The following is a 22,948-nucleotide window of genomic DNA, read 5'->3' on the forward strand; positions in this document are numbered from 1 at the left end:
GCACGACAGCGACTTGCGCGAGGTCGACGTAAAGCGATTCTCGATATTTCCCGCTTTAAGTCGCTCGCACCCATCGTCACGAAGAAATGCGTGCCGAAGCGTCGCATATTTTGCTCGATAAAGTTAACACGTTATATCATAATGTATAAATTTCAACAACAACTTTCTTTATAATCTGATCTACGGAAACACTGCTAAGTGCTAACAATTACTGCTAAAGAACGATATCTATGTAGGTACTCTTCATGCAGCTGTGCATGAGCCCCACAGGTAACTATTGTAATCTGTGCTCACAGTATAAATCGGCTAAGTGATATAGCAGTGACGAAATGAGTGTGACATCTGAATAAAGCAAAGAGAACATACATAGATTATCGTTGGGATGATACGAATACGCTTGATATCGTAGACTATGGAAAGCCTGATATAGACTAGTGAGTGCTAGTCTTACTATTTTTATCTCCATCCTCTTAATATGTTTTAAGGTATATACTAGTTTTTTTTTTAAATTTATTTATTTAAGTTTTTTAGATAGAAAAAAAGTTACTGGCCCGAATGGCTTGGAGCCCTGTGGCTTGGTGTGTAAACTTCCTTACTGTTCCTTTTGTATAACTATTTAAATACGAAACACTAAAAGACTATTCGTCAGCGTGAATACTCTGATAATTTTGTAGTGGCAGTACTGACTGAAACATTGAGGAGTGGAGGATGCTACATCGACATGAGTCTGGCTCTGAAATAAGATGATGATGCGAACTGACTAAATTATCATCTGTAATGGTCCCACTTCTCTGATTCTTTCAGCCAATTTATTTTTCTTTTCCATTATTTTCTGTGAATAATAGTTTCCCGAGTTAGTGGCTTAAATGCACATCGCGAAACGCTAGATAAAAAAAAGCAAAAAGTCAATTTGACGATTTTGACGTGTCTATCATTGGCGAAGGTCAACTTTGCCAGTTGCCGTCACAAATTAGAAAGATATAGTAGGAATATCTGCGCTACAATATCTGCGCCGATTGCCGTAATTTATTAAATTGATTTTTACTAACGTACTGAATTTATTTTACTTACTTTATACTTCGTGTTTGGTCGTTCTACCGCGAGCTTGGCTAGTTAATAAAAATGCCTTCACGTTTCGATGTTGTAGAGCAAGGCTCTCCGATTGAGGTTTTTCAACTCACAAAATTGTTTACGGAAGATTCATTTCAAAAGAAAGTTAATTTAAGCGTCGGCGGTAAGTATCGCGAAGTTTTTTGTATTTTTATCTTACTTAATTTAGTATAACTTTTTTTGTTGAATTACGTGCTTATGTAATTTTACCATTGGACGGTTAGCCGAAGTATGTGGCTAGCTTTTCACAATCGAAATAAATTGCGCGCGTTATTTTGTTTTTTCCTAATTTTTTACTTTTTGTTTTTGATATATATAAAAAAATCCTTTCCAAGAATTATTTCCTATACATAAGGTACAATAGTTTCCTGTATGATGTGATGTAAAAATTCATATATTTAATTGAATGTGCAGCATACAGAGATGAAAATGGAAAGCCATGGGTACTGCCCGTGGTCCGCAAGATGGAGAGTGCACTTGCAGCCGACCCAACCCTCCTTCATGAGTATTTACCAGTCCTTGGTGAGTTGTATCTATACTTCTTTACTTTTAGTAATTCAATGTTTTATTTACGAGAGCAGTAACAATATTTTTCTCATTAACCCATCCATTACCCGCAAACCCATTTGACTGTGTAATGTTTACCCTAAAATTAAACATCGTAATATGATACTATGAGTACCCCATTTTGCAATGTCAATCTCAAGAAACATTTCAAAATTAAAAAATGTAAATTGTCTGTTGTTCTTTTCCACCTTAACAATTCATTTCACAGGGTAATTAAACTAAGAAACATTAAGTACAGTTAAATTTCTAGGTGGACGACTGGTGCCTAAACTAGGTTGGACCTGTACTATAGGTCACCAGGTATCCACCATAATTATATTTTTTATGTTGCTTTAAAATGAGTCAATATTACTTGAGCAATGTTGTTTACTAAGCAACAAAATGTCTGTTTACATTATTATCTAACACATTGCATTATGGACTTCTTGTACTTACAATATATAATGTATATTGCATTAGATTAGCTCTCAATTACATCATCATACCCACTTGTCATTGTATTGTTTACAATGATAATGTATGAGCAATATGTAACATACAGTTATATCAAAATATAATGCTATATTTCAAAGAGAATGAATGTACTATCCTAAATAATAATCCTGTAATATATATTATAGAGTGGTTGAATGGAATTGTAAACTTTAATATTTATTTTCAAGACTTATACATTTACTTACTTACTTAGCGTTTCCACAACTTTGTTTTGCATATGGTTTTTCAGCGACTGAAACTATGCATGATTTAGAAATATTTAATATTGAGTCGACCTATAATGACGTCATTTGATAGACTCAGTTTGTTTGAAATATCGTAGATGGCGATACGGCTAAAAAGTCGTTGTAAAACCAAATACAAAGATACGTCACAAGCATATAGAAAAATTCGTGAGTACCGCTGGTTCGTTCCGTGGCTTAGTTGGTATAGCGTCTGGGACGGTATGCAAGAAGGCGTCGATTCGAATCCGGCCGGATCGAAGGAATTTTTTCTGAGTGTTCGATTTTTGTATTAATAATTATAACAAACTGGTAGAGTAATTTCACATAAAAATAATTGAATATCAATGAAATTAAAATTTTATTACCTATTTATTTTCAAATCGACAGTGCTTTGTGCTTTATTGTCCTGTCACTTTAAAATTAAATCGTATACGAATGACATAGGTATAAATATAGCGAAATTTTGGAGATAAATGATTAATATGACGCAATTTTGAGATAAAATATAATATAAATCAATTTTTAAGATAATATTATGTTAGTTGTCAAGTGCGATAAGCTCTACTGCAAGAAATGTACCGACATTTTTGTGTGCGCTACTATTTAAGTACTGTCCGTTGGTTAAGGTAAGGGTTAAGAATCGGTAATTTTAATAACATTTGATTACAGAACTCTCATAAAATACGTAATCATAATAATCAAATGAATAAGTAACCGTCGATGGGCATTCAAGTGATTTTATTAACAAAGATTGTTGACTTAACTAACATGCTACTCTCGGTCATGCACTTGAGTTGGACTTAAGTGATACAGGATTAATTGTATAAGGTACTTGTATGCAATTGCATAGTTTTATTTTTTGGTATGTTGTATGAGATAGGTTACTTTGTTTGTGTTTTTTAATACAAATTGAGGACGTCCTAAAAAAGGCCAGGCCTAGAGTACCCTTAACTGACGAATGTATTACTCATCTAGGTGAATTAATAATAATAATAACGCGCACACACTCATAGCCCCGCACTAGTTAAACCCTGTATCTCGGGTGTCATGGACAGACACATAGACAACCACAAATTACACCCAAACCAGAGAACAAAAAAGTAACCCCAGACTCACTAGAGAAATAAATGTAAGCCATACAAATATTCCTCCCGGCACGGGAATCGAACCCGGGACCTCTACGTGGCAGTCGGCATAGTATCCGTTCGGCCACAGAGGCAGTTTAAAATTTGAATTAATCCAGGTGAATTAAGTTTCCACACCGGAAAGTACTGATACGTGTCTATGACGCGATATCACATTTCGTCGGTAATTAAATATGTAATTATTCAATTTAGGTCCATTATAGCAAGCTCAACTTAAACTGGTTTCGAATTCGGGCTTTTTTTATAACAACAAGTGACGGAACGAATAAGTCGTGCGCCTGATGGTAAGCTACACGCCTGTCCATGATAATTACAGTGCCACTCAGAGCTTTAAATTGTAAAGATCTGAGGGGCACTGCCACTGCGCCCGTCATCCTGAGACATAAATTGGCAAGTCCCATGTGCCTGTAATTTCACCAGCACCCTTACCCTTCAAAACCGGAACACAGTATTAAGAACACGTTTGCTTGGCGGCAGAAATAGGTAAGTTAACAGTACTTCCTTGGATGAACTAACATTTTCACTAGGAGCTCTAATGCAATTTTTTTTTATATAAAATTCCGTATATATTTGTTCTTTCAAAGGCAGCCAGTCGTCGCTAGGTCAGGTCACCTGTCCCACCTGTAAAGACCCTGAAACGAGATATATACGGTTTCAGTGCTGAAAAAATAATTTAATTTACAGTTAGGGCTCATAGGGCCGTATTCTAGAACTCTACTCAATGCTCGAGTCAGGATCTGAGTATGGTTTAAAGCACTCGAAATCATACTCAAGTCCCGGCCATTAGGGTCGTATTTCCAGTGCAATCCTGACTTGAGTATTACAGTGAGCACTGAAAATCATTCTCAAGTCCTTGCCATTAGAGTCGTATTTCCAGTGCTTGAAATCATGCTCAAGTCTGCTCAAATCCTGACTTGAGCATTGAGTAGAGTTCTGGAATACGACCCTGAATTTGTTAAGTCTAGGCATATAAAGATATTAAAACCATTGTTTCTGTCTCACCCTGAATAATGAAGTGACCAAATTTCGAAAAATATTTTCTTGAAAATGAAAAAAATATGTTAAAATAAATACCATACGCGGCACCATAATATATGTCATTTTGCGGGTGCCGAATATGATAAAATTCTATCTGACATGAAAAATGATATATTACCTTTAATGCCTACGTTTTTTGTTTTCTTTCGGTTCGGTTTTTGATAATTTCTTATTGTTTAGAGAAACGAGAATTGTTTATACTTATCTCGAAATCTTACCATTTGCTTATCAGTAGCTTTTGAATAAAACCAATCTATCGTCATTCATTCGTTCAAGAGGTTATCAGGAACACAATCATTATGTACACGATTGCTTATAACATAACAGCTGATGGAAGTGACAAACACTGATGCAACTGCAAAACGCCATTAAGGAAATAATAATAACACAAATATGATAAAATAGTTTGTTTTGACTGACTGCCGCCGAGAGGCACTCTGATTGGTTTCTTTTTGACATTGACGTTTAATTTCGTCAATATTATTGTTATTATTTATGATTTCAATCTCCTGTCATAAAAACGCTTATTACACTACCCGATTTCAAGGGCCCTGCACGTCGCTCTTATTAACTTATATCGAGAAATGTAAGGAATATTTTGTCGTAATGGATAATGTTCCTTACTACAAAATATCGCTTACGATATTTGAAAATTCGATACATCGACGAAATTGTTAGCTATCGACACTGGAAAAGTTGGATTGTTCTAAGAAACTTACGACATTTCAAATTTCCATTATCGATAAAATGTATGATCGCCCAAATTAAGGACCCTCTTCCCACCTCTTATTACAACTTCCTAAATTAGAGTTAGAATTCCTTGAAATCGAGTAGTGCAGTAAGCGTTTTTAGGAGACTCTTTAAATGATTTTTTAAATTTTATTAAGCTTTGGCGACGGGACCATCAGCTTAAAACTAAATAACAATAAATGGACAACTACAAAAGTAACGTTACATAAATTACTCGACTAAACCTAAATACAACTATGTAAGAAATAATAATAAAAGAAAAATAAAAATGTTTACAAATGTTTCAATGATATTTTGATGTTTTTAAAGTCCATTACAAAAGTCCGTCCGTGCGGTATGAAAATATAAAAAAATATATCATATAGGAAATGAAACTATTTTTCCGGATATCCGGATTTCGTACGAAAAAACAAATATACACGATTTAAATTCGGAAAAATAGTTTCATTTCCTATGTGTAACAATCGCGAAAACCTAAGAACTCGATAAAAATATATCATACTTTATTCAAGTTATGCAATGTCCAACATGTTGATGATATTTTGTCATCTTTTAAGTAATTTTAGAGTGCCGCTTTCATAAAAAATCCAGTCTTAGAAAATACAGCTCAGTGTCTTTTGATTATTTATTTATTTTTATTTATTATAAACATAACAAAATTTACATAGGAATAATAATTGTACAGTGATGATCTCTTTGTTATCAAAGTCGTGTCCATTCACAGAATTCTGTAAAGATCGAAACAAATGACAATCTGAAAAGACTATGTCGTGCGAATACGGTGAATGAGGTAACAACACATCGTAATGTGTATGGTTAGGCATTACCACGATGAATACCGATGTAAGTCACCTAATTCACGAGTTCTAGGTATCTATCTAAATTTTAAATCGTCGCCGCCTTTGCCTAAAATGAGGTCTAAAATCTTATGTTTAAAATAAACATAGACAATATAACACATTAAAAAAAAGTTTGTTATTTCGTTTTAAAAACGGGACTTAATCGTGTATATAACATTTATTTCTTTAACGTTCATGGTCTCGAAGGTGCTGAAGACACTTGGTCTTCATTACTTATTTGTGTACAAGAGTTGTCATTAGATCGACACACAACACAACATATCCGGCGACTTGTCGGGCGATACTTTCCTTGTCCTGTTTTTAAAATCCAATAATTTGTTAAAATCGTGAAGTTGAAATCAATGTAAAAAAGTTTTTTTCTGTTTAAAGTTAGCTAGTGGCAAAAACTGCACGCGACGTTTTGACCAACACATTACTACTGCTGTTTCGAAATTATTTATTAATCTTTTATCAAACAGTAAACATCATAATGTAAGACTTAATTTATTATTGAAAATATTAGTTACCTAACTGGAACAATAGTATAGAACTGTCAATTCTTTAGAAAAGTATATTTATATCCACGTTTTACCAACCGTTTTCAAGGATTGCTTACACGAGAACCAGCTAAATATTATTTCCATGCAGAACCGTAATAATCGAATTATGACTAATCTTATCTTTTTGAGCGTTAAATAAAGTCTTTTATTGATATAAAGATACTATTCATTGGAGTTGGAGATAATATAATTGGTCACTGTTGCCTAAACGATGCCTAACTTAATTATTTACACAATTTAACTTAATTATTTGCACAAAGTTTATATTCCTTATCTATTCACGACGAAAATAATATGTTGTCTAATTTGATCCATTATGTAATGCAGAGGACAGTCGCGAAGAGTGGATGTTTGTAAGGTGAAGTAGAAAGAGGAAGAACATGCGGCAAAAACAGAAATGCTGGAAATTTTTCGTCAAATTTAGTGTAAACTAGGGAATGAATTTCTTAGGGTCGTATTCTAGAACTCTACTCAATGCTCAAGTCAGGACTTGAGTATGATTCAAAGCACTAGAAATCATACTCAAATCCTTGCCATTAGGGTCGTATTTCCAGTAGTATGATTTCAATACTCAAGTCTGCTCAAATCCTGACTTGAGCATTCAGTACAGTTCTGGAATACGACTCTTGGACAAGCCAATATAAATCGTATCATATGGACCGTTCTCCAATCACAGTATCTTTAAGCTAATGAAGCAGCCTGATACTTATCTTTTTTATTTACATTTTTTCGTGTCGATAGCGTACGAAGTCCCTCCCAACAGTATCCGACCTTCGTCCGTTATTTCGCGCTATTAATCATCATCCGGCTCGTGGCATCCTCCAAAGTAATCTCCATTCGACTGAACAACACGCTCCCATCGGTGCTTTCACATCCCAAAGCAGTTATGGAAGTCAGTTTTCGGAATAACCATGTGCATTCGTTGCATTTCTTTAATCGTCTCCGTGTCGCTATTCAGACGCCCTTTGAGTGGAATTTTGAATCTTGTAAAACGTGGTGCACCATGAATAAGCTTCAAGAGGTCAGACGAGCAACAAACAATTTTACGGTTACAGTAATTTTGAAAATTATATTTTTTTGTTTTATTTTGTTTATTTTTTATTACACCATTAAGTATACGTCGTACAAGTCTGCGTCTGATAGTAAGCTTCACGCCTGTCCATAACAGTAATGCTGACATTACTGCTTGGCGGCAGAAATAGGTAAGGTGGCAGTACTTCCCTGGACCAACTCTTTCAAAAAACTCGACTGCTACTTTAAACTTTATTTCATAAGCAAATTACACATGAAATCGTCAGTATAATTGAATTTCATTATTCATTCATAAGACAGATTCCCATGCGAAGAATGAGAAAGAAACTCCAGGTGTTGCTCTTTGTAAATAAACATTTATTGTACATATTTCTCACTTACAATACATATTGAATAATACGATACACTTTATTATTCTATGTAGTGTCAAAGAATACAAGGGGAATTGATATCTGGCACTTATCATTCAGGTATTAATGATTAAAATAAATACGAGGCACGCATTACCTACGTGGAACTATGCTGTGTTCATTAAGTTACAAGCATTTAATTTGACTGCAATAAGGATTATTGATTATACTATGATTGATATGGATATTAATGCAGTATTGGTAGTTAATACAAACAAATAAGATCTGTTTATCTGCTAAATATTGATCAATAAAATTAAAACAGCGTACTACAAACGATAGCCGCATGACCAGGCTACACGGTCGAGTATTACGAGTAAGTTTACGCAAGTTAGGTACCGCGTGCTAGCGCGAAATTTTGGCGCGAATCGCGGTGTGGATCGCGGCAAGAACTTCCACAGTTCCATATTCGCAGAGGTTCGCGCCTGGTTTACGGTATAGTTCGCGCGCGTGACGAAGATGGACGCCGAAGTTGCTGTTGCTGCTGCGATACTTACGTATCGGCAACTGAGCGCACGCGGATGTGGAGTCTTGTCGCGTTCACGCTAACTTCGCGCTTCGCGAACCCTTTGTCACGGGACTAAATATCGACAACAATCAGGACGAGCCGCGAAGAATATGCGAATGGTATCCACACTCATGCTTCGCCGCGAGTGTGGAGAGGCCATAAAGGATATAGGATGATTTGAACTCACTGGCTAGAGATCTGAATAAAATTATTGATTTAAGAAATTGTATTATTATAATCTATATTTTTTTTCTTTTAATTTTTAATCATTGCGCGATGTAGGAGGGCGGTATACACTCTATTTCTATTATATGAGATTAAGGTATAGCAGGAATTATTTGAAATATCCGAATTCATTTGAGCGCTTATCTTTTAAACACTGACATTAAATTCATTGTCAAGCACCACGCAAGCCGGCGTGCAACATCTTGGTATTATATTTTCTTCGGGAGTTAAGTTGCAAAAAATTAAATAAAAATAAGTTACAATACACGCGACATTGCCTAAAAGTACTCTACCTACACCAATATCTGCTAATAACGAATGCGTATAGGATTAATCACACATACGCACATGGATGCTGTACTAGGAAAAACTACTACTTTCACGTGGCTTGACATGGTGCAAGCGCATGGTACCAATTTACACAGCACGTTCAAATGAAAATGCACATTCTTTCCGCAAATTTACTCTCGGTGAAGATCGACCGTGTAGACGGTCTTTGCGTGTACAGCCAACCGAATGTACCGGATTTGCAGTCTGGTATGACACATGCGTTACGTTTTAGTGTGTCACTATATCAAATACCAACATCGTCTTTCGATCACTTAATCAAGAGTTCAAAGAAATTCTAACTCGCCTTGAATTTTAAATACGTCAATTGTCTATCTATCTATTTTTGTTCTTGCTCACCTCTTTTGCGTGATTAATTCTTGTTATTCTTCTAAGCGAAATATTTTGAGAAGTTTACATTTTGCATAATGGGTATAGTCTCATTTATTTAATCCCCGAAAAAGAGGAGATGATTGAAACTTTTGCCTGTGTATCTATCTATCTGTGGCACCGTAGCTCCCAAACGGCCGAATAGATCATCATTGTCATTTCAACCGAAAGATATCCATTGAAGGACATAAACCTCCTACTAAGAAAAGAACCCGCTGGCTGCAAGCAGCACAAGAGCGATTTTTGGGAGAGATCTTAAAGTGAGAATGTAAATATCTTTATTATTTTTCATAAAAGGAACTATAACGTACACACTCAACATAGCCCCGCACTAGGGATACCCTGTGTCGCGGGTGCCATGGACACACACGTAGACAACCACAAATTACACCCAAACTCACGAGAGAAATAAATGTAGGCCATACAAATATTTCTCCCGACCCGGGAATCGAACCTGGGACCTCTGCGTGGCAGTCCGGCATGGTAACCGTTCGGCCACGGAGGCAGTTATAAGGAACTGGTATGCCTCTGGTCCTCACATGTTAGTAAACATACGTTTCATTTGTGAAAGTCTGGTGTCCATACTAGTAAAAACCTGTGTTATAAAGCACCAGGCTCTCGCCCTTCCACCTCTAAGCATACGTAAGAACGACAGGCATAAAACAAAAGGATAAATGTCCTTAAGTAATTACAAAATAAAAGCAAAAATGAAAATGAACTGTTGTTAAATTAACTTTAAATATAAATAGATAGATAACACGTTTATTCAGCACAAATACAAACAGAAACAAAACATTTACAATCACTTCACAGAGTGTAATATAAAAGCACATAGAATATTCCTTATTAATTTTATACACATTTATATAAAACACATACATTAGAATATTATATATTAGAATATTACATATATTTTACGGATCTAAATCGTGTAGGTATATTGCGTTTTTTTAAACCAACGCCTACGTGCCGGCCTCTTTTTGTAGGTCCCATGGTCCCATAGAATATAGGTTGAGATATAGTACAAAATGTCATTCCAAGGTTTGTGATTTTCAGGTCTGGAAGACTTCACGCAGGCCTCAGTGTCAGTGCTTCTCGGCCAAGACAACCCCGTGCTAGCCGAAGGACGTGTAAGTACTTAGACTAAAGAAATCATCACACTTCGGTCCGGTCAGAAAGAGCTTTATGTCCACGATAAGAACAAAAAAAGCGTTACAACTCAAAGTATTGTGCGCTCTTGTTGCATGGACGTAAATCCTTTTTTTCTGATTGGCGGAAGCCGATTCTGCGTTAAAAAGCGTATAAAATTAAATGTTGCTAATTATTTTTACTTACCGTTTACGGCGTTAAAAAAACCAATACAAAAATCTATAACAAATACATAAATTAATTCGTAAGTTCTGCTGTCTCGAGCTGTAGCTCAGTTGACAGCCTCGCTCTGGTTTGGCGTGGTCGCATGTTCGAGTCGGTTTGTATTAATTATTAAAATAAGAGATGTATGTTAACTGCATACCAAGTAACGGCGCGGCTTGTGTGTGTGCGCAACTGCCGCGCGTCGGAATAGATGCACACGCAATTGCATTTGCAATGTTATGCAACGCAAGTGCATCGTGAGATTACGCGAATGTGTGCGTCAGTACACGGCGAGCTGCGGGTGCACACACATGCAAGTCGCGCTGCGAGGTTTGTACGGAGTTACCATACTTGTCTTATATTGCCACTGCCATACCATAGTGTTTTATCTTTCATTTTTTTAAAGTATGCTGAAAAGTAAGTATTAATTAGCTTTAGTTACAAAGAATTTCCACTCGCCTCGTGTTTTTTTTATATAATATGTAGTTACGAGGTGAACAATTAGTGCGCCTGATGGAAAGCTACACGCTTGTCCATAACAATTGCAGTGCCACTCAGAACTTTAAATCGCAAAGATCTGAGCGGCTCAAAGTCTCAAGTGCCTGTAAGTTCACCAGTACCCTTACCCTTTAAAACCGGAACCAGTAATGCTGACTTACTGCTTTGCGGTAGAAACAGGTAAGGTGGCAGTACTACCTTGGACGAAATCTTTCTCTACTGTTACAAAAATTTATATTGAACTTGTTTTTCCCCAGACGTTCGGTGTCCAATGTCTGTCTGGTACGGGTGGCCTTCGCGTCGGCGCCGAATTCCTGAGCAAGCACCTCAAATACACCACATTCTATTACCCAAATCCCACATGGGGTAAGTCTCTTTACTGTTGTAAGTTTTTCTCTAGAATTAAAAATCAGTTGGGACTATTATTACGTTTCTATCTTTCATATTTTGTTGTAATTATACGCTATCTGGGCCTTTGTAGAGGTTGTAACCCGTAAATGTGGATATTATATATAGTCGGCTTTATTTATGTAAGAAGTATCTTACACATTAAATAAAGCCGACTATATTTTACTAGTTTTTTGCAAACTAAATGAAAATATCCACATTTATGGGTACATAAATACCATTATTATTCTATTATTTACTTAGTTGTAATGCTCGAAAATAAATTTATTCTTTATATAAGATATTTATTTATGAGGTACCTAGAGGTTTGAATGAAGTATTTTTTTTTTCAATAACTTTTCAAGTATGATGAAACACATTGTATGCCACACGGGTGGAACGGCAATGTAAACGTTCGCGCCAGTAAATAAAATTTGAATATTTCTTTGTTCGTAATTGCCTATTTACCTCTCTAAGAGACATTAGACATCTCTTTCCACTTGCAACCCTCGGTATACTTCTAAAGTTGCTTTTGGAATGGACGCAGCACTGACTCTAGCAAATATAACTTGGCCCCTATCACTCAATTTGAATGCCTTAAAAATATTTCAATTTTCATAGTTTCTTATCAACTGGTCGCGGTAGATTTGCAATCTTAAAGAGATAAGATAGCTGCCCTATTTAGATAAGAAGCCGCAAAAACTTGCGCTGTAATAAAAGAATGCTAGTTAAAGTCGTGAAACATTTTACCATGGAAATTACGCAATTCGAATGTTATCAACATATTTTTATTATCGACTCAGGTGCATTCTACCTCCTTTTACGCTAGTAGAGACGGTGTCCCACAAGGCTCTGTACTGTTGCCTTTTCTGTTGTCACAGTACACTAGTGAAAATTTGTAAAACTCACCCTCTTTGTACTACTCAGTGCACAGTCTTATAGTACTTTTGAAAATGGAAAACTATATTAATCTTGACAAATACACGACAACTACACCTCTCCATTCGCAACCAAGCAACCCGTTCAGTTGCAAGGTGTTAACTTTACCCTCAACTATCTCCCTTTGTTTTCCGTCAAATACCTTGGAGTTACATAAAAGCCCAGTACTTGGAACAGGCATCGAAAACGTACTATAAACTCATCGTGGTCCTCCTCAGGGTTCGCCCTTGCTGTTTGGAACTGTAGTCTTACGCAAGTTTTCAACGACCCTGACGAAAATATTCTTGGTACAAAGATTGAACAAACGCAAAGAAAACTTCCTTCGATCCGACTGGATAAATTAACTGGAGTATTTTCACAAATAATTGTAACGAGTTCTTTAATTTTCGCGATTGTTACACATATAATGTATTCTAATTTTCATTATAAATCATAATAAATTTAATAAAAAAAAATAATTTTTTTCAAATTAAATAATTGTAAAACATGTAGCGTAAATTGGTATGTAAAATAAGGTATTTAATTAATAAATCATTGTAAAATAAGGTATTTAATTAATAACTTTTGTAACTATTGTGAAAAATAAGGTGGTGTTCGTTAATATTAGACATAACTGGTTGATGACTTTTGAAAAAACAAATATACGCGATTATAATCCGGAAAAATAGTTTCATTTCCTAAATAATTAATAATTGTAAGTTTTTTATAAAAAAAACCGACCTCAAAATTTCGTGGAAAAACATCTACATATTTAATTAAATTTTTATTCAATTGATATTCAATTATTTTTTGTGAAATTACTCCTCTAGTTTGTTATAATTATAAATACAAAGATCGAACACTCAGACTGAGTGTCCGGTCCGGTGAGAATCCGGTCGGATCGAATGAATTTTTTCTGAGTGTTCGATCTTTGTATTAATAATTATAACAAACTACATATTTACTAAGTTTCATTGAAATTGGTTACCAGAAAGTGCACGAAACCGGATTCATCCCCTCCCTAGTTTGCCACCCTTAGAGGTGGCATATTTTCTTCAAATTTAAATGGGACCAATACTGAGGTACCCTCTTTCCAACAAAAAAAGAATCAACAAAATCGGTTCTCAAATTTCATCGGATTATTATTATTATAATAATATTAGTAGTTATCGTGAAACATACAAAAAAAATATACAGACGAACTGAGAACCTCCTCCTTTTTTAAAGTCGGTTAAAAATATATCAATATCATGACAGTAAAAACATCAGGATTGATATTCAATAACAATAATTATAGGAAAATATTGTCTTTCCTACTTGTCGCGAAGTTCCATTACTCTTAGAAGATATGTATAGGGCTCAATACACATTGGCTATACACTTTAGTGCGCTGTATTTAGAGGTGAACTTTGAGCAGCAGCGAGACTAATAATACTTAATATAGAATCTCATAAAGTCGAAATGTCCACAGAAAACCACATCCTAGTCTTCACGAATGCCGGTTTCACAAAGCCTCGCGCTTATCGCTACTGGAATTCGAAAACTCGCGCCATAGACTTCGACGGCATGATCGAGGACTTGAAGAGTGCGCCGGAGAACTCTGTCATCATTCTGAATGCGTGCGCGCATAACCCTACCGGCATGGATCCTACACCCGAACAGTGGGAAAAGATTGCTGATGTCATGGAGGTAAATATTATTTTATTATACTTAAGGTTACTTTCGAAGCTATAATATCAAAGTAAAATAAAAATAATCGACTGTAACTTTCTTAAACCGACGTCAAAAAGAGATAAGTTTATGGTTTTAGACTTGAGTATGTATGTCTGTAAGTAGAGATGGAACACCTTCAGGTTTTAGTCGGTAGGAGTCCGACATAGCTCTTCACCTCCCCCGGGCGGACGGTATCCATAAGGATTCCCTGACGTTAAAAAAAAGGTGGTTGCATGCAACTACGTGAGCTAAGCTAAGTTAGCTAGCTTCGTTCGCGATGTGGCCTACGCTTTAGGTTCCTAATATGGGCGACGTATTTAAAAATTAATAAGAGCGGGGCCAAAACTAGGGACGCGCCTACCTTTGATGCAGGGCCCTTGATATTAGGTATTGTAATATGCGTTTTACTTTGTACGGAGTTACCATACAATACCACTCTTTTTTACTAGAGCGTCGCATTTAGTTTCGTCAAATACAAATTTTTGCATAACGATTAGTACAAATTTATAATAGCGCCTATTATATCATATAAATCTAATTTTTACACAAGGTTTTAATGTGTTATTAATTACAATATTTGTATTAAAATGCCAAGATAAAAGAAATTTTAAAAATCCGTAATATCATCATAATCAATTATATTCTTGTTATACCTGATCATAATAATATCAAATTTAAACAACACGTATAGCCATGGAATTGCCAAACGCAACACAAAGTTCCATCGCTGTGCTTTTATGGAGCAATTTTTGCAGACACAAGTGTCACGCAGTCAAATGTTTTTTTAGATTTTCATTCAAAAATTATTTTCCTGATAACCATTGATTTCTTAAAACTGAAAGTTAGTGGGAGGCTTCATTTTGGCTTGTTCTACTACTAAAAATAATATCGACGCCCAATTCGTTGTCAGATATTCTAAAATTTTGGCCCATTTTGGCCTTATTTTGCACTAGCTATGTGGCAGTTCTATACGGGTTTGATCGGATGATATCAAAGGCACAGGTTAACTAACTTTTACGATAGACAAGGGAATTAAGTCTTTAGAAATTTCAATGTTATTCTGGTGTTTACTTCGAAAATGTAAACAGAAAGTACTTTTATGTGTTATCCTCAATTTTAAAGTTTAATAAAGTGCGAGTGTCTAAGAATGTAGAAATACGTTCCAAATAATATTAGTCTTTTTAAATGTTAATAATTAGGTCCAATAACGTATATTATGTTCGGAATAAGATACAAATACTTAGTACAAAATTACCGAGTCCAAATCAAGCTGTTCTTGTATGTAAGTTCCATTTGATCATCACACAGCACAGACATGTGAAGTTTTTGATGATTATCACATTATTCCACTTAATTTATTGCCAATAAAGTGTATTTTGCTTTGAAGGTTACAATGAAAAGTTTATAAGTTTACTAGTTTCTGCCTGCAACTTTGCTTGCTTCCAGGATATAAAATATTACGTAGGTACTAATATGTTCCGATATTGAGTAACAAATATTCTTTCAAACTTGTTTATTTATTATATTTGTGTGTTTGTGTCTACCTCTGTGGCTGTACGGTTACTATGCTGAACTTTCACGCAGAGGTCCCGGGTCGGGGGAAATATTTGTATGGGCTACATTTATTTTTCTTGTGAGTTTAGATGTAATTTTTGGTTGTCTATATGTGTGTCCAAAGCACCGATTCAGGGTCTTCCCAGTGCGCTTCCCAGGGTTTTGAACGTGTGCGTTATTTCCAACAAAAAATAATCATCAAAATCGGTTCACAAACGCTTAATCGCATAACATACACACACAAAAATACAGTCGAATTGTGAACTTCGTCCTTTTTAAAGTCGGTTAAAAAATAAATTAACAATGTAACGGTATAATAGACAGTTAAACCAGCTGTAACGGAGGTTTTAATTCTATTCTAATTTATTCATGCGGACCTTTTTTAAATATATCTCCCGCATTTTCACTTGTAACTCATCAACTATGAAGAAAAAATGTGAATATCTTAATTTGTTTTTATAATACGAGTACATTCACGATATAATTTCACACATTGTACTTTTTCTAATTCAGGAAAACAAACTGTTCCCGTTCTTCGACAGCGCGTACCAAGGTTTCGCGTCAGGTGATCTCGATAAGGATGGTTACGCTGTTCGCTACTTCGTGAAACGAGGATTCGAGCTGGTCTGTGCGCAGTCTTATGCTAAGAACTTCGGACTTTACAGTGAGTTACTTTTTATCTGTTACAAGGTAGTCCCACAAATTTCTCTCTATACTCTGTAATGAAATCGAAGTCCAAAAATGTAAACAAACAACTGTCACTGTCAAAATGACATCCCATAGATCGCAAACTTTCTTTCCGGTTCGTTTATTAATATACAATGTCTGATTAAAAAAAATTTTAAAGCTCGAACTATAGTTCGAGCTTTAAAATTTCCATTACCTATTTCTGTCGCCAACCAGTAATGTCAGCATTACTGTTTTTCGGTTTTAAAGGGTACGGGTGCTGGTGAAATTACAGGCACATGGGACTTGTCAACTTGTGTCTCAGATCTTTGAGATTAAATCTCTGAGTGGCACTGCAACTGTTATGGACAGGCGTGTAGCTTACTATCAGGCGCACGACTTGTTCGTCCCGTCACTTGATATTATTTAAAAAAATTGTGCGTTATTATTTGCTTAGCTATGAAATAAAGAGGTTTGGTTTTCGCAATTGCTTCACAATGGAAATTAAACTACTAAAGGTTATTTATTATACAGCTTCTGAGTACTTGGATGACAAAACTCCGTGGTTATGTTTGAAATAAATATTGGGAATGATAAATGAGTATAATTAGTTGGCGAAATATTATTTGCACCAATTCGTCTAATTGTTTCGTCTTTAGAGTACAATAGGACAAAGGAGTGAACCGTCTCGGTTACACACGTGTCAGAGTCACTGTACAGATGTATAGTACAAACAACTGATTTAAATACTTTTGCGCATTTTGACACTTAATTCGAAACTTGACAATCTTTACGCGTAAATTACTTGTTGAATTAGTAAGAAAAGAGTCTACGAAAGAAAGAGAGAGAGAGTTTACGAAATACTTACCTACTGTTAAAAAAACAACCTGTTGAGTAAAGAAGTAATAGCAAAACAAGATTTCAGAAAAAGCATTTAGCTTTTAATCCGTGTACGCTTTAAATAAAAAGGAGTCTTAATGGTTTTATTACCCTATGTTAATAGCATGGATAAGTCGTTCCAAGAGAGAACATTCATCGGTGCAAATAAAATTTCTTCAACTACACAAATGTTTATTTACAAAGAGCAACCCTAAAGTTTCTTGCCCATTCTTCTCAAGGGAATTAGCCTTGCGAACGAGCAGTAGAGTTTAATCAATATGACGATTTCAAGTGTGATTTGAAACCTATGAAATAAAGATTATTTGATTTTGACTTAGAAAAAAAGAATATTTTTTCTTTCGGAACTGAAGTCGCATTCATTCGTTTTTTGAAACAAACCAACGTTTCCGGCTAAAGGTCACGGTTGACTGTATAATGACTGACTGGGTTGTTTGAAAAAAAAAAAAAACAAAAATACGAGATTTTAAATATGAAACATTTGTATAATTTCTAATAAAATTATTACAGTAAAAATCTCTTTCCAGACGAGCGTGTGGGTAACTTAGCATTCGTGATAAACGACCCGAAGCTAGTGCCTGCAATTAAGTCACAAGTGACGTGGGTCGTTCGTGGAATGTATTCGAACCCGCCAGCGCACGGCGCTCGAGTTGTGGCTGCAGTCCTGAAGAACCAACAGCTATTCGATGAATGGTCAGTATGTCATTATAATAATGTGCCAGACAACCACACCAAATGCATGAAATTCACTCAGGGGCACATCTCAAAATACCCAAATCAGAAACAATTTAAAAAAGTTTATTCCCTAAATTGGTCCTACCAGGAATAGAACCCGAAACCTCCACATCCAGCGCTCACAGTTTAAATCGTTAGGCCATCGAGGTCGTCAATAAACAGACAGACAATTTAATTTTGAACCCTGAAATGAAGCCCTAATATTATATGTTATGTAATTTTACCTAATGCTCTCTATATTACTTGTGATCTATTGTTGGCCTTACTAACAAACATAAATATTTGTACTGTATTTAAGAAACGCTGTTGGTTTTCTAAAATAAATTAAGGTTTTTAGAAGAAGGAAGTAGTTCTTCCCTCAATTTGCTTACCGGTTTTTTTTTGGTGACGCTAACAATTTTTTAGTTCGTCTTTATTGTTAGGGCGAAGGGCCACAAAAAAGAGGGCTCTATTCCATATCAGTTAGAATAACGTCTGTCCACCGTCACACTTCATGTAAATTATTACACGTATGCTAAAAGATTCATTTTCACGCTAACTTTAAAAACACCTTATCTTCAAATAGTAATTATTTCTAAATCTTGTAATTATCATGCAGGAAAGATAACATCAAAACAATGGCGACTAGAGTGAAGCAAATGAGAGAAGCGTTGAGAGCTGAACTTATTAAGTGAGTATTTTAAAAGTTACTTTCATTTGGAAACTTCAAGAGCCAAACGTAACTGATAGCAGACAAACTTATTTCTACCTTAACAATGTGAGTATGAATTCTCCTGACCGTTTTCGGCCACGGCAACTGCTTCAGCTTCGCTGTTGGTGGCGCTCGTGCACTCTCACATGGCTCACGTACCCAATCTTATTAGTAAACATCCGTACCCACTGGGCACACCGTCAAAGTAATAGTAGCTGATCGCCGCAGGTGGTCGGGCTTTCAGCTCGTCATGTCTGACGTCCAACTCAATTCGTCAACGAGTCTCAAATTGTGACGTTTTGTTTGCCACAAAAGATCTCCACTGCGGGCGATCGCCAATATAGCAAATTTTCATGTGGTGCTTAAGCACATCTTTATATCTAAGGAGTTGTCCGCTGTGCTTTCGCTTGCCCCCCTTGAGTTAAGCCCTAGAATAAAAGATGCGCTTTGCCACTCGCCCCTCTGCCATCCTTGATATATGGCCGCCCCAACGAAGTTGTCGCCGCATAAGGTATACCTCGATTCCTTTGCTCTTCGCAAGACTTCGGTATTCCGCACGCGGTTGGACCAGCTGATGTTTAATATTTAATATAATATTTTACGAAGGCATTTCAGGTGAAATCGGTCTAAAGTGTGGATATGGCGACAATACACGTACAACAGCCATGTAAATGGAGATCTCCATTTATCCAATGTACCCACGCCGTGAATATCGTAAAATGATAAATTTAAATCGTAATGGATCGTTATACCTCTGAATTAATCCACAGATCGAATCATATGCTTTGAATCGATCAGCATCAAAAAAATTATCAATTTTATTAATTTTTATGGACAACTCACCATTGACCAAAAAAATTTACTATTCCAAAATTGTTTTCTCAAAAAAAAGATTTAATAATGGTTCCTAAGACAGTTTCCTTATATCGTCTATAGTTTCGGATTTCCCCATACTGACCCATTTAAAATACGCTGTATATTATGTGGCATAACAATTAAGCTGATAATTATGAATCCGCAAAACAATTATGCGCATAATTATATATCGGTGTGACTATACGATTCTGAATTTATGCAGTAATTAATCTGTTTAATAAATATAGGAAAATCGTGCGAATTAATGATATTACACTGGCATTGACTCAGAACGCACGCTGCTGATAATCATATTTTTATGTAAGATTCTTATGCGACATTTTTAAAATTCTTAATTCTTTTGCAGATTGGGTACACCCGGCAACTGGGACCACATAGTAAAACAAATCGGTCTCTTCTCATTCACTGGGCTGACCCAACGCCAGTCGGAGTACTTGATTCAGGAATACCACATCTACTTATTGCGATCAGGCCGCATCAATATTTGCGGCTTGAACCCCTCTAACGTTGCATACGTCGCCATGGCTATGAATGACGCAATCAATAAGTTCCCTGAAGACCAGTAATTTTCAATTTCTTTTATTTTTTATGGCCCAGGGAGCTTGGCTGTTCTACCCATTTGTTTTTTCAAGGCTTTGGAGAATTGTGTTTATGTCTTTGGTTAATTGGTGGACGCGAGATCATTGGTTGCTTGGACTAATTTCAGCAACGTATAATTAAGAGAACGTGTTTGTGGTGCTGCCGTATCATTATTCATTGGTTTTATATTTGACAAATGCTGGATAACCAATGGAAGTTGAACTCATGCCCATGTCGTTTTTTCTTCTATATTCAAACTGATTGAATTGAAACAGGATTAACTTAAAATTAACTTGGTGTATTTTGTCTATTTTTTTTTTCAAGGAATTGCCGGGATTGTTATATATATATGCACGAGAGCAAATGGAAGTAATTTCAACTATCCGATGATACTTTCGGGGTGTTGCATACGAGGTATCTATAAATGTTATTAATACGAAGTAGACAGTTCAAATGTTAGTATCGCGTAGATGTTCTCGTATATTAATTTATTCTAGGATAATGAAAAAGTAAATCAAAATAGATACTCTTGAAAAGTAGAAATTGTTCCGAATTTCTACACGTAGAAAGTAACAAATTTGCCTTTGGCCTCGTTGGTAAACGTATGTAGATTTTTTTTAACACATATTACATTAACAATACACATGCATATGTGTTGATGACTAGCGCCATTGCAGGGCCTTGGAACACCTTCCAGCCCTTGTCTACTTACTGGTTCTTTCATATTTTATTTTTACAGGGAGGATTTTCTCCTTGCTTTGAAATATAAGATAAATGAACTATGTCGTGATGCTGACAAATCGCATAGTAAAAACACGTGGCAGACAAAAGTATAATGGATCTAACTTAAAGACGTTAACACCACTCTTAAATCTTATGATGGAATGTTTTGCAATCACAGCTGAATGTTGCCATAATGAAAAAAAAAGGTTCATAAAAATATACAAATAGTGTATAGTTTACATTTTAGGTAAAGATATAATATATGCACAACATTTTTGTTACTAAGAGATATATTATATTAGAATAAAATCTATATATTAGATGTCGTAACACCAAGGTCAGATTACTAATTAATAATAATTGCGTGGTTATTGTAGTAACAATGTGTTCCTATTTAATACCAAAACGTTGCCCAATTACCAACAACAAGAATAAAAAAGGGCAAAAAGAAGAAAAGAAAAGCAATAAAAATAACTGTTTTTTTTGTAATAAAATGTAAACATCGTTCGAGGCTGTGAAACGATTGACAAGAACTTGTAAATAATGAAAGAAAGAAAAATTAAATCTCGGTATTTTATAAATTATAAAAAGATATTTAAATAAATACTTATACTTCGCTCTACAACTGCCGAACAATTGCTTTTAATCATGAGTTTTAATGAATATAATCATAATTATAAGTTTATTTCGTTTTAATATTGTCTTTTTTATACATTAATCAGTTGATCAGCTTTTCAGTATTAAAATGCTTTTAGTTCGGATTCGTCGAGCAATATACACATACAAGAGTAATGCAATGTTAACAGATTGGTAATTTTTTGTACTTTTAAGGTTATCCTATATTTAGTTAGGGCACCACGCAGGCGACGTTATTTATTGCGCTCGGTGCAATGATATGATACAATTTGACATCTTGGCCCGCAAAAACCAACGTCGTTTACGCAGCGTTAACCTTAGCTGTAGTTCTTCGCGATTGTTATTTGGAAATAAGTTTTTTTTTTTTCGGATTAGGTACCATAGTCACGAATGAGTGTCGTGCGTCTGCTACGAACATGGGACCTGTAAAGGATGTGAAATGTTGGTTTCTTTGAAAAAAATGTGCACGATTTAGATCCGAAAAAGCTTTGTTCCTACTGGTACCAGATTATTTGGTTGTTGGTACTTACTAGTGGAAATTTTGTGCCCACTGGTACTACTAGTTTTATTTTCAATTAACCTTGTTTCGCTTACAAGAATGTTATCAAATATCTGCGATATGATTTTCTTTTCAACGCCATAATTTATTTATGCTGTGTAGACAACGGATAACGGGCCTACCAGCCGGAAGAATTGCATCAGATTATTAAGATCTGGTGTGGGATGGGCACGTACTTTAGTGTTGCCGCGGGCACGGCTAGGAATATCGTTACATATTTTGAATTAGTTTAAACACTACTATTTTAAATACAGGATAACCCGACTGCATTTTCGTGTGTAGCTTGTAAATTGTAATAAATATAGATTGTTGCAAATATATTTTTAGTTGTTATGAAATGTTCGTTTTATTATTTTCATTGACTTCCAACCGGCGAGCGCTGATTATAAAATTCCACTCGTGTTAATATTCCAATATAGTTTGAAATAAAATTGTGCGCTGGGGTAAATATTAGCTTTACATGTATTTTATACATACTCACAATTTGTCATTATGTATGTAAAACGCGTTCCGAATTCGAAGAATTCCAAACCTATCGAATGT

The 22,948-nt window shown here is 35.4% G+C and overlaps 1 protein-coding gene across 1 annotated transcript; it reads left to right on the forward strand.

Annotated features, from left to right (window-relative positions):
* The first annotated feature begins 985 nt into the window (after window positions 1-985).
* LOC113232788 (aspartate aminotransferase, cytoplasmic) lies at window positions 986-21,798 on the forward strand. Its single transcript, XM_026467579.1, has 9 exons — window positions 986-1,234; window positions 1,525-1,632; window positions 10,677-10,750; window positions 11,729-11,837; window positions 14,248-14,465; window positions 16,557-16,707; window positions 18,134-18,299; window positions 18,940-19,011; window positions 20,255-21,798. The coding sequence occupies exons 1-9, from the start codon at window positions 1,123-1,125 to the stop codon at window positions 20,472-20,474; spliced, it is 1,230 nt and encodes a 409-aa protein (XP_026323364.1). The 5' UTR covers window positions 986-1,122; the 3' UTR covers window positions 20,475-21,798.
* The last annotated feature ends 1,150 nt before the right edge of the window (window positions 21,799-22,948 follow it).

This window comes from Hyposmocoma kahamanoa, unplaced genomic scaffold, assembly GCF_003589595.1.
Source record: "Hyposmocoma kahamanoa isolate Upper Pololo Valley unplaced genomic scaffold, ASM358959v1 78, whole genome shotgun sequence".
Lineage (NCBI taxonomy): Eukaryota > Metazoa > Arthropoda > Insecta > Lepidoptera > Cosmopterigidae > Hyposmocoma > Hyposmocoma kahamanoa.

What these genes read in the sequence shown, in the direction of transcription:
- LOC113232788 (XM_026467579.1), top strand. Translation starts at nt 1,123, where the DNA reads ATGCCTTCACGTTTCGATGTTGTAGAGCAAGGCTCTCCGATTGAGGTT. An exon ending in TAAGAACTTCGGACTTTACA is followed by an intron (nt 16,708 to 18,133) that starts GTGAGTTACTTT and finishes ATCTCTTTCCAG; the next exon opens with ACGAGCGTGTGGGTAACTTA. An exon ending in TTGAGAGCTGAACTTATTAA is followed by an intron (nt 19,012 to 20,254) that starts GTGAGTATTTTA and finishes ATTCTTTTGCAG; the next exon opens with ATTGGGTACACCCGGCAACT.